This window comes from Haliotis asinina, chromosome 9 (assembly GCF_037392515.1).
Source record: "Haliotis asinina isolate JCU_RB_2024 chromosome 9, JCU_Hal_asi_v2, whole genome shotgun sequence".
NCBI classification, from domain to species: Eukaryota; Metazoa; Mollusca; class Gastropoda; order Lepetellida; family Haliotidae; genus Haliotis; species Haliotis asinina.
The window spans coordinates 30678145-30691786 of NC_090288.1; the positions used below are offsets into that span (position 1 = coordinate 30678145).

At 40.8% G+C, this 13642-nt stretch overlaps 1 protein-coding gene across 1 annotated transcript in view; it reads left to right on the forward strand.

Moving 5' to 3' along the window:
- The window catches only part of LOC137296145 (phospholipid-transporting ATPase ABCA3-like), a 28038-nt gene extending 18208 nt beyond the window's left edge, over positions 1–9830 (forward strand). Inside the window, exons 16-19 of the mRNA XM_067827846.1 lie at positions 398–894; positions 1491–1678; positions 6784–6954; positions 7539–9830. Of these exons, the coding sequence (XP_067683947.1) occupies positions 398–894; positions 1491–1678; positions 6784–6954; positions 7539–8001 (1319 nt within the window). The 3' untranslated portion in view covers positions 8002–9830. The remainder of the gene's footprint in view (positions 1–397; positions 895–1490; positions 1679–6783; positions 6955–7538) is intronic.
- Positions 9831–13642: the final 3812 nt, after the last annotated feature.

Below are 13642 nucleotides of genomic sequence, written 5' to 3' on the forward strand. Positions count from 1 at the left end.
TGACTGATGGGTCCAAAACATTAGTCATAATGTCTTTGTTTCTTTTTCAAAGACACGTTCAGCATTATTCTGGTTATATGGCGGCGGTTAGTAAAGAAACCAAAATATCTAGTGATCAACAGCATGAGCGTCGATCACCTGAACCAGGATACGGTGCTGTGTGTTAAAGTCAGCGAATTTGACCAGTCGATCCCGTACGGCGCCTCTTACAACAAGCATTGGTTGCAAAAGACAAAATCTGATCCTACTATTCACGGATTTTGTCATAATATAATGGTAATATTGAATAATCGTCATGATATGGATAAAGAAAAACTTTCCAGAGATGACGTTCCATGTGTATTAATGATTTATTACTGGTTGAGGTTTCAAATTCAGATTTCGTCTTTACTTTCAGATACCTGCGGTAATGACTGCCTAGTGTTTTCAGACGATTTCCTCCAGTGGGAATTGCCAGGAATTGGACGTTTCATCTTAATGCTTGTCCTACATGGATTCTTTTACATGTCAGTCATTTTAATGATTGAATACCAAATTCCCCAGAAGATTGCATACTGCTGTGGCAGTCGCGATATGGAGGACGGGGAACGGTTTGTTGACGGTTCAATTCCGGAAGACAGTGACGTGTCGGCAGAGCACAGACGCATCGATGCCATAGACCCAGCTTCCGGTTCCTCTGATGCAATTGTCCTGAAGAACTTGTACAAGAGATTTGGGGATGTTGTGGCAGTGGATCATCTGAATATAGGCATTGCGGAGAAGGAGTGTTTTGGTCTTCTGGGTCAGAATGGTGCTGGGAAGACGACTACTTTCAGGATGATGACGGGAGAAGTGATGGTGACCGGTGGCAATGCTTATTTGTGGAAGCATGATATCAGGAATCAGTCCAAGAAGGTACATCATCAACTTAGACACCTGCTAGTAACATCCTGGGGCCCGTTTCACAAAACTCTCGTAAGCCTAAGATCTCGTAACTTTTCTCGTAGCATTTGCACCACCTATGTTACAGTATGCCAGGTACAAGAGCTACGAGAAAAGTTACGAGATCTTAGGCTTGCGAGAGTTTTGTGAAACTGGCCCCTGAATTTTTGGCCATTTATGGCCTATGTGGTCATTTATTCAATATCACTTGTTGCACTGAGGAAGGGCAACGCTAAATATAGCTAACAGGTGGAAACAAGGGGTTTCAACCGCTGTTGTCACTCTGCCATTGTAAGCATTTTCGTTTGGATGCAGCTTCACGACTCCTTTTGTCAATTTTCTCGACACTTTGCCTGACTATGTGCATTGGGTTACTCCACAGGATTGTGAGTCAGTGTCACTTCCACTGCAAGGCTACCGCTCGAGCTCTCAACCGCTGCAGGAATTTTACAGAAATATCGGATGGTTTTAACCACTTCCTTATGAACCTAGACTGGGTCTGCATCGTGCTCATCCCTTGATAATCGGCAAACAAGTTTGAATTATAGAATTCCTTATCTTCATCACAGGTGCAGGAGAACATGGGCTACTGTCCCCAGTTTGATGCTCTGATTGACCAGATGACCGGACGAGAGACTCTCGCCATGTATGCCCGACTACGTGGTGTCCCAGAGAGCAGCATCGGCAACGTGTGCACCAAGCTGCTGGACATCATGATGCTTCACAACTACGCCGACATCCCAACACAAGAATACAGGTTTGTGCAGCAATGCTTCTGTCTTTTTTCAATTATTGGATACTGGCAGGTATATATTACATGAACCGGAATATGCAAGGTATATATGTCTTGTGGATGTAGGATGTCTTGATGTTGCATTTTCGGTTGAAACGAGCACAAATAAGTTATCCAAATTAAATAGTGTTTTCATTGATGTAGTTCCTTATCTACTGTTTGTATGTATCCAGAAACTAGCGCAATCTTACGGCAATCTTATGTTGCTGATCACTGGATTGTCTGGTCCCGACTCGATTATTTACCGACTGCCAGAACAGAGTTGGTCCTTGACCTTATTGCAGTATTTCACTGATTGTACGCAACACCACATTATCCTGACACCACCACAAGTATTGACCCATTATTTCCTGGTCGCAGGACAGTGCTTAACCTTTCTTTACGAGGGTTTAAGTTGTCTATGGATGTCTTTTTAGCCCTGTATTAGAGCGGACTAAAAACGTTGCGACAACATAGCATAGGGGAAGTGTATATATGGAAAATAAGGCCATAATAAACAAGAAAGGATTTCTTGTCACTTTCAAAATATTAAAAATGTCGTCATGATTTCTCATATTTTAGCAAAAACAGTTTCAAAGAGCCCAGCAGCTGATTTGTCATCGTCAGTGGCTCATGGGGTTTAGGGATATAGTGAGTTTACGTTTACGCCGCTTTTAGAAATATTTCAGCAACATCATGTCGGGGAACACCAGAAATGGGCTCCACTCATGGTACCAAGGTTTACCTCGCGTTTCGAAATATTCCAGCAATACCACGGCAGGGGATGCCCGAAATGGGCTTCACACATTGTACCCACGTGGGGAATCAACCCGGGTCTTCAGCTTGACGAGCTGACTCTTTAACCTCAAGTCTATTCCACCGCTTTCGGGGATTAAGGGAAGGTGGACAAGTGTTATCTTGACACTTTCTGACACACGCAATGTGCGTTTTCACAAGATATTTATCTACATAATTCGTCCAAACACCGAAGAAATATAATGTGATGATTTAGTACAGAAAACTCCAGGTACACCTCAAACACTCAGACAGTCGGTGTTGTTCTTTAGTCCAGTCTCGCCAAGCGTCTAAATTTACGATAAGGAATAAAACTTCCAAATGGCGTTTTGAATTATGCAAATGAGGAAAATAGCTTCTTCATTGTCTAATTTGTATTATGATGCTCAAAATAAGCAATGTAATTTCTCCTGCGTATAAGGAAGCTGCACTATCATCGGAAACTATTTCCTGATCTGAATACTGGTTGTCATGCGAACACGAGGAAATGAAAAGTGAAAAGACATATGAAAAGCATATGACTAGAAATCAGAGTGAAATTAACATTTGTGAAAAGGGAAAAAGCTGCAACATGTAGAGTAGTGTGAAAAAAACTCCAAATCACACCTACCGGCTGTACTATTATGACTTTTGCACCCAAAATTAATAGTTGGCATCATGGTCTTTTAAATGCATGTATTATGATCTTCTAAATATTACAAAATCTGAAAAAAAAAACATTGCCGCGTCAGACGTCCTAAAGTGTTGTGTTTGTCAAACATACTCAATTGCAAAAATGAAACTGTTATTAAAATCACTTCTATTATATAAAAAATTGTTCCTATCAAGAAACACGTGACTAAAATGTTATTCTTAATTTCATTGTATCATGGGACACATGCCTTAATTACCGATCCAAGTCAGTCTGTCTGAAGTGTTGTGACAGCAGCGTCAGAAGTTGGTGAACATCAGGTGTAAATTGTATGCTAGTATCAAGCTAAAATTAATACCATTTAAGAAAAGGTGTTGGTTTTCCGTAACGAATGTGAAGCCTACACACAAATTGGCAGAACCATCTTCTTATCGTGTCAGGCTGAAGACCCGGGTTCTGTTCCCCACATGTGCCCAGTGTGTGGAGCCCATTTTGGTGTTCCCCGTCGTGATGTTGCTGGAATTTTGCCAAAAGCGGCGTAAAACTAAACTCATGCACTTAATAAAAGAGTGAGATGTAAATGCAAAGCACCTAAGCCCTTGATTCTGTATAAATTTCAAACTTCGCTGAAAGTTACATTCATTCTACGCGGAGTAGTGATTTCGGTGTTAATTTAATTCATATTACTTCAGATCTTGTAAACAATACAAATATTAGCGACGGTATCCTTGTTTGTGAATGTGTAACAACAGTAGCATCTTTTGAAATGACAGATCTGGTTAACATCTGATGTACATCACATGATTTACTTCCAAGGTTATACGACACACATAGACACATTCTACTTGACCACACTCTCTCTCACACACACACACAATTGATAAGAATAATAAAACCACTATTATGGGCATTAATCCTGTTAAAATAAAATTTTGTAAGTAAATACTTGCCTGTATATTAGTTGTTACCAAGGTAACCCTAGCGGCCTGTGAGTCGCTATATAATTAATATTAATGACTGAACCCTCGGGTACCCATCAACTGCTGGATGAACAGAGGCAATTGTAAACAAGCGTACTTGCCAAAGGTGAGACTCTCAGGACTCAGGCTCGTTCTCTCTGTGAGCAAAGTTGATTAACTTCAACTGATTTGCACACTGAGCTCTATGTACCAGACGACACACCGCACATGCGTTCTCTGACACGTGTTCTCTGACACGTGTTCTCTGACTTCACACTTACGCCAAACACACACACACACACACACACACACACACACACACACACACACACACATACACACACATGCGCAATTTCCTCTCCGATACAGTTCTCTCTCTCTCTCTCTCTCTCTCTTTCTCAGTTCTCTCACTCACAAAAACACACAGCACAAGGCTTCTGAGTTGAAAGTTAAACCACTCCCACAGAAAAATATGCAATTTCATTATTACGGTTTACCTCTTGAATACATGTCACAGTTTTACTGATCTTGGAGCGGCAAGTATGTTCGTGGGTCGGTGAGTCTTCTCGCGGCCGACACCCCATACTAGGTAGTGCTCAACACAATTATCTTCGAATATTTTATACGTGATCCGTTGTACTAGAATAACACCCCTACAACTTACTCGTGTGGGGAATGTAAAAACCCTACCCTCACAACGTCCCACCTCGTCAGGATATCCACTGACAAAACCCTGAGTCAGATCTAAATACCATTCATTGAATTTTCTCTCAGGATTTCCATGGCAACTGTCAATACTGACCTTACGTATTTCTATAGATGGAACGGGCGTGTTTTGAAACGTGTTGTCAAGCACAGATATCTCATAGTCATATAATAGCTTAATTATCCACAGGTTATATTGCTGAAATTAATACGTCCTGGGTCCAACAAACGTACAGTGATATCCATACGCTTATGTGTGTATGGATATCACTGTACGTTTCAGTATATTAGTCAATATATATGCATGTTAGTAAGTGTATACGTATATTAGTAGATATGCCAGTATGTTAGTAAATATATATTAAGTATATAAGTAGATATATCGGTACGTTAGTAATTTTATCAGTATATTAATAGATATATCAGCATTTTAGTATGTTTGTCAGTATGTCAGCAAATATGTCAGTATGTTAGTAAATATATCAGTATTTAGTAGATATATCACATTGTTAGTAAATATATGAAATATCTATTCTGAAATGATAATATACTTTCTAAGGATAATTATATTACGATTACTTTAAGGCAGAATGCAAACAATGGTGTAAGTGACGTAAATTAAGAATCCTCGGACAGGGCTACTGACGTAAGGACCGTTGCTGACTTTTGACGGTAGACTATTCCACTGGCCTAATGCATCTATTACATATCATGGTATGACAAAATTGTAACAAAATTGTAACAAATATATCTTGTCTGATAAACACCAGATATGTCTTAATCGATATTGAAGCATGCTCATCGAAGAAATCATGTTTAAATCACTTGTAAGAATATTCTTGATATGATCATTCCTTTTGGTGTTTTGTGATGATGTAATACCAAGATGCTTATGGCAGTCTACCCTTTCGATTTCGATGCATGCGGTTTTTGAAAATAAGTGTTGATACTTCGTTGGAGGTTGTATTTAAGAATCGTATATACTTGGTTTTGTTAGGACTGAATTATACTCACCATGTCTGCACCCATTTATGTTAGCTGAACAGGTCTGTTAATAGTAACACACACACACACACACACACACACACACACACACACATCTTATATCAGTAAATACATTCCTACGTATATTCGTACGTATGCTGGGTACAAAAAACACAATATCAATACATGATATCTCTTGACATCCGTGCTTTTTGTAAAAAGAAAATCGAAGAAATACGTTTAACAACACATAACAGGCATGATTTTCATGTGTGTCTTGGCGCTATATATGTGCATATTTCCAGGCATGCTTTTTCTCCACCTTAGGAGAAGAATCCTCCGTGTCCTACTGTGTCTGGGCCAATGGTCTCTTATACAGAAAAGTTGATTTTGTCTTCTTGTGCCTTGCAGCAGTTGTGAATCATAGGTTATATCTTGAAATTGGGCTAAGAGTACCTTACTTTTGGTTCTGAAACAGAGGCTTTCTATCCACTTTAAATATTATAGTATGTCCTGGCGATTTAGAGATCTCAAATATGAAAAGACAGGCTCAGTAACGTTTTGACAGTATTATGCATGAACAAACCTCACCAGTTTAATCTTAAACTATTTGAAACTTTGAAATAGAAGTGTTATGAAATGAATGATTTGCTTTTAAGTGCAATGGCCATGTTTATGATTGTTAAACAAGTCTAGTATTTGTGAGACTACACAATCTGTCCTTTCTTTGAAAATGTTGAAAAGTACCCCTAAATCGGTCTTTATGGCTAAATGGGGATAACGTTGTATTCAGAGGTACACAATGTACCACTCAGGGCAAGAGTTAGTGAGTGAGTGTAGTTTACTCCGCTTTTACCGATAGTCCAACAAATTCACAGTGCGTAAGGGTGGCGGTCTTTGGTGTGATGAGCGAAGCTTGAACCACTATGCTAACACCAGCGCCCCAGGGCAGGGGATCTTCACTGCGTGCACACCGGTTTTCACGTTTACAAAATCATAAACCTATCATCTTTCAGTGGTGGTAACAAGCGTAAACTGAGCACCGCCATCGCTCTGATTGGAGACCCGGCCTTCATCATGCTGGATGAGCCGTCCACGGGGATGGACCCCAAGGCCAGGAGACAGCTCTGGAACGTGCTGTCACAGGTCCGGGAGTGTGGCAGGACCCTCGTGCTCACGTCTCATAGGTACGACCCGTTTTTTTTTTTAAGGTACAGCTGATCAAACATGAAAGTAATATTTAGCTTCGCTTTTGTTTTGGAACTAGTGAAAATTAGAACCAGTAACACCTTGTCTTCAGCAATCAATGCTTGAGGTTAGAGGAAGCTAACAGGAATCTCCACCAGAGAAAGGTAACATCGGCCAAGATGTGTTTGACTGTGGTTCATCCATGACCATCTCGTGAAGATCCTGGTTAGAGTTGTTCTTCAGCAACATGTGCTTGTTGTAAGAGGCGACTAATGGGATCAGATGATCCGACTCGCTGACTTGGTTGACACATGTCATCATATTCCAGTTGCGTAGTTCGATGTTCAGGATGTTGATCACTGGTTTGTTTGGCCCTCACACAATTATATACAAACCGCTGTCATATAGCTGAGTACGGCGTTAAACAGTAAGCTAACAACACAAACACAATTGTTTGCGAATCAGTGCGTTAACAATTTACTTGGATCAGATTCCTTCATTCTTTACTTCTTTTCCCGATCCTTGGGTCATATAAAAGACGTATCAGAAAAGACTGTGTGACATTGATGATCTCAATTTTCAGCATGGAAGAATGTGACGCTCTGTGCACCAAGATCGCCATTATGGTCAACGGAAGGTTTGTCTGCCTGGGAGCACCTCAACATCTGAAGAACAAGTTTGGTCAAGGATACACTCTTATCGCTAGAATGGCAATGCTTCCTGACGGCCAAAACACCGCTCCAACTCAACCCCTCGTGAACTTCATCACATCCAGCTACCCAAACACCCAGGTGTTCGACGACCACCAGGGCTACGCCCACTTCCAGGTGCCCGACACCTCCGTGAGTCTGGCACAGGTCTTCACGTCAATGGAACAGGCCAAGGGGCAGTTTTCTGTGGAGGACTATTCCGTGCACCAAACGACTCTGGAGCAAGTGTTTCTTTCATTTACTCGACAACAGGTCCCGCCGAGAGAAGAACCGAAAAAGGGACTCTGTAGAACAATTTGTTGCTGCTGTTGCAATTGCTGTTTTAGTTGTTGCTGAAGACTGTGTTGGGGTTCATTTTCAGAGCTTGGATTACAGTTCCTGTTGTGAAGACGTTAACGGACCTACATAAACTAGGTTACTCTTCAGATAGTAAGCTGTGAACGTAGGTGTTTTACATCATGTTGTTGATTACATCTTCTGTGAAGCAGGTCTTCCATCAGATGCGGAAGACACGTGGGTACCCCCGAATAACGAACTTGCAGTGTAACATGTTATGAAAATGTGTGGCATTATGTAATCAGAACTTGCAGTGGCATTATCAGACTGAGGTAGAACAAATTTCCCATCACACTAAAGCGGTTTAGCAGACTGCCCAGAGGTTTGCTGAATGAATAGACAAGCACTTATCTTTTGCAGAATATTTTTATGAGAAACAAACACTTCTTTGTAAACAATAAAGGATCCCATGTAGATGGAACAATCAGGACCTGATTGAAGATATAGACTTGTTACATGTGCATATTTTAATTGGGACTAGGTAGAAGGAAAACAGCATAGCTCGGTTCATACGGACTAAGAACTGTGTCATAGCGGATTAGGTCAATGTGACCTTTTACTGCTGTCAAGGTCTTTCTAGGGCAAGTTGACGCTTCACTGCATTCAGTATGTGTTTCGTTATCTTCCGTATGTGTCGCATGACTGGTCACCAGACACGGCCTTCACTGCTGTGCTTGCATTGTAAGCCCTGTTGACAGCGATCATGAGAACAAGAACAAATATCATTCTTGGGTATCACGTTAAATAGTCAATGAGCAAAGAAGTTAAGTCATATATATTTATTGTTTTACGTTATACAACCGTATTGCCGTCGCAAATATGTGAAGTATGCCTGCCTTTGTTAATTTATAACTTTGTATGTATACACATATCGTTTTTGGTACGAGTTGGAATATTGACCTCCTGTAGCCCATGCTTGTCGTAAGAGGCTACTAACGGGATCGGGTGGTCAGGCTCCATGACTTGGTTGACACATTTCATCGGTTCCCAGTTGCTTAGATCAATGCTCATGCTGTTCATCACTGGATTGCCTGGTCCAGTCTGGATTATTTACAGACCGCCGCCATATAGCTAGAATATTGCTGAGTGCGGCGTAAAACTAAACTCACCCACTCACTGATTGACGGTAAGGCACAGCATTTAAAAAGGGCAATGTGCGATAGCAGATTTACCCCAGAAGAACAACAGATGTTATTCTGACAGTGTAATAAAGCGATGTCGGGTATAGCCAAACAAGCTGCTATTACTGAACCTGAACTCCATATCGTGTATGTTATTAAACTTACTTGTGACAGTGTTCTATGCGAACAGCTTCAGATCTTCCAGAGTATCTTCCAGCTAAACTGTTGTTTAATAAAATATAACCCGAAATGAGAAAAAATACCAACATTGGACATGACACCTTATACGTAATGCGAATACAGGCAAGAGATGACAGAGTCAGCAGATCTGTCCCACACTGGGATACCTCTTTCACATCATGTCTATGTTTTTACATCAGAAGATTCTAGACCATAATGCAAGTGGGTATTGCAAGTGATCATGTATAGATGTTGCAGTAACAATTTACTAACATAACGTTTTCACAAGTTTTGCCTGTCGTCCTTTTTCCGAACAAATCAATTGAATGTGTGTGTGCTCTGTGTGTGTGTTGTGTGTGTGCTCTGTGTGTGTTAGTGTCTGTGTGTTAGTGTGTGTGTTAGTGTGTGTGTGTGTGTGTGTGTGTGTTAGGGGGAAATGCTGTGTTCAATGTAAAAAATTTCAGACGAAAGTGGGTCCGTTCCTAAATTGTATTGTTATATTTTAATAAAACATTAAGAGAGTACAAATCATGTTTGCTTCTTTTCATGCAGAATTTTAATACCACACGATTATCAGGATTATCCTCACACCTGAGCAGACTGTTAGTGACCATTCAAATAGCAGTTCATACTGTGTTGGCTTATTTGGAAGTCTTGCAATACTGGCCTATATTTCAAGGAATTCTTTCCTTGTCCCTGCTTTTAGCAATATTCAAGCAATATCACGGCGGGGGACACCAGAAAGTAGGCTTCACACATTGTATCCATGAGGGGAATCGAATTCGGGTCTTCGACGTGACCAGCGACCGCTTTAACCACTGGGCTATCCCACCGCCCCACATATATAAAAATACAACAGGAATTAAGCTGTATATGGAGTTAGTGGTTTGGTGATACGTACCCGACACCGCTCCCTCTATATAACTACCTTCACCTTAATTCCTTTGAGAGGCATGTGTAGAAGTTGGTGAATCAGACAAGGACAAAACTTTATGGATGAGCAATTTCTTTAATCAGGTGGAGCGACGTTTCGATACAGCTTCTTACTTGCTTGACAACGATACACGAAACTGTCGCTCCACCGGACTAAGGAAGTTGCTCATCCATAAAGTTTGGTCCTTACCTTCATCTTCATGTTTTATATCTATGTTTTAATAAACACCATAGTAGAATACTGCGATAATCTTCCATCAGTTACATTGCCAATCAGTAATCCATAAATCAGTTGTGACAGGTCAGTTACTTTTACTGTGTTTTTAGCAGTACGTATTCCATTTCGGGACTAAACGATCTGTCTTACGATAAGTAAGTGGTGTTAATCGTAATTTATTTTCAGATCTTCTTGTTTCAGATATATTGTGATTCGAATAGTGATGTTATCATGTTTGATAAAACTTTTAAGTAGCGCTAAGGAATGTTGACACGATACGGTATCACAGATAAACTTGACCTTTACACAAACACATCTGAACAAAGAACCTGCTCATACAGGCAGTCACGTTAAAAGTAACTGAGACAATATAGTCAGTGAGTTTTTGGCGATGTAACGACGAGAATCGAACTCGGGTCTTCGGCGTGACGAGCTAACGCTTAAGAGACTAGGCTACTCCACATACTTATGCAAAGGAGACACACACACACACACACGCATACATATTGACAGATATACACATATATGTATACACATATTTCACATCATTCACGAACATATCTCTGCACAACCAACTGGCCATACGATTGTGAAAAGAGTGATATCCTGTTATTGAGGTTGTCTTCCAAAACCCTTCGTTATATGCCAGTCACTTATTTGTACATTTGTATATAAAACCTTTTCAAGTTATTGAAGGACACATTTTAAGAAATGTTGAGTTTTAGGTCACTTGGTAATATGATTTTCAATATGATCGCTGTCCTTAGGGTACATATGAAAATATGTAAAGATGAACCAAGTCGAGCTGTGATTTTCATGAATGTACACGGGGAAAATATGTCACACAATGGCATCGAGATAGGAATACGTTCATTTTATCGGGATGAATGTACATTGGCGGACAGGGAAGTGGGAAACACTGAGAACACACGAACAGCCGAGTCACACCCACCCGAAGCTTTACTCTACAGTATTCACAGAGCAAATGATACATGCACGTTTCTTTTCCTTATATGGTAATCTCCTCCTCCACTCTACTCCGTACCCACGTAAATTGAATTTTCAAATATGTTATGTTTTATCCTATGAAGTGTATAAGCTGTCCCAACCAGGATGCGGAAGGGAATAAATGTCACCGAGTTTTTTTTCTGTGAGGTAGAATGCAGTTGTTGTCGGTGTGCATTATTATTTGTACCTTAATTGTCATCAGATGAAGTCTGTGGAAGCGACGAAACCTCGTTTTCTCAACCAAAAGAATTCTGTGCCGACTATCGCAATGGTATTTTTCATGCATAACTATCAAACAGTGGCAATGTTCGCTGACAGGTTAGCTTATCTTGCCCCAGGCTCTCTATACGGTCACAAACACATGCAAAGGAATGTCTGTTGCCAAATCTATGCTCATAAATCACACGTGAAGCAGAAAAGGCACAGACAAACACACGCGCAATCACACATTCAAACACGTGTGGCCCAGTAAACACACGCATAGGGAGTCTATTGTCAATGTATACCCAAGCGCCACATGTGATGAAAATAACGCACGCACGCACACACGCACGCATTCACGCACGCGTGCACACACACTAACCGATTCACAAATGAGACTACACACCCATTATTTTGGGTTATTTCAAAATTTGAACAATGGTGTCGGAAACATTTTGAAAAGTCGTCCGAATGTGGCAAACAAGAACAATTTTGATAAAACACAACAAACATCGGACTAAATACAGTGTTGCCCGCACATCACATCACGCTCCTTATCCAGTGCAGACAATCCAGTCTATACTGACGGGTCCATGGCATGCTCTGGGCGCTAGGGGAATGTGGGCAGTGGGTATAGCCTAGTGGTTAAATCGTTCGCTTCTCAAGCCGAAGAACCGGTTTCGATTCGTTACATGGAAACAATGTGTGAAGCCCTTGTCTCATACCCCCCGGAGTGCTGTTGCTGGAGTTTTGCTAAAAGCGGTGTACATACATATAGCCGGGTAAACGGTCTGTCTTTGATAGAGGATTTGGGTTTATTTTCCGCAGTTTAACTACTTAGGTAATAAACAGAATATTATAGTAGTGCCTCTTGCCTAAATGTCGGTATATCCTTCGCTGTCGCTCGGTAAATATCAACATTAAGGCACTCGTGTCGTAAACATCTTATGACATGGACATTCGTACTATAACCTCTACATGTGTGTGCGTGTGTGCGTGCGTGCGTGCGTGCGTGCGTGTGTGTTCGGCGTGAGCGTGAGTGTAGGTTAATCCTCCCTTACAAGGAAGAGCTTCTAAGGTACCCAGTGTGAGCGTGAGTCAACACACTTATTTCATACGCGTGTTTGGCAAGTATTTGGCAAGATGCAGATTATCAATATATGTACAATTATATTGTTTTTAAATAGAACAGGTCAGTTGATCAGTCACGATAACAGAACAATTCCAAGAACCATGGACACATTAGTGGTCTAACGTTACATATACTAGCTGCTATTAAATGCAATATCTTGATTTATCTATATACTTTCTCAGTTGTACACTGTAGGGATAATTTGTGTAAACGCATTAGGTTTTGGCTGAAGTGTTTTCGAACAATTGCTTGGTGATGATATTGATTTCTGAGAACGTGCTAGGACAGTATGACATAATATAATGGTATGAACACAATCAATCCAGACAGTGCAGGTGTTGCTCGTGATCAACTGAGAGTGATCACTGGTACAATACAAACCAGCAGAAATGATTCATCGCTAGTTAAATTCCTTCCTTTTACCTACTGTTAACATGTCCTACATCTCTTGACAGTGTGAACACACAGTCTGAAATAGCAGGGGCTAAGTCAGATTTGACAATCTTATTTTTTATGTCTACTAATGACATAGTATATCCACGGTATATAGTATCATTCCCAAACATAGGTAGTCCTACGCATGTACAATGCAATATTGATCTCTTTAACACGCTGAATTTTGAGTGAGCTAGCATTTTAATTCATTCGACCTGCCGTAAATATATGTGACTGATGCCCCCATCCTCCACCACCGACACACACACACACACACACACACACACACACACACACACACACACACACACACACACAGAGAGACACAGAGAGAGAGACACACACACACACACACACACACACACACACACACACACACACACACACACTGTATTTGCAACAATGATATCTCTG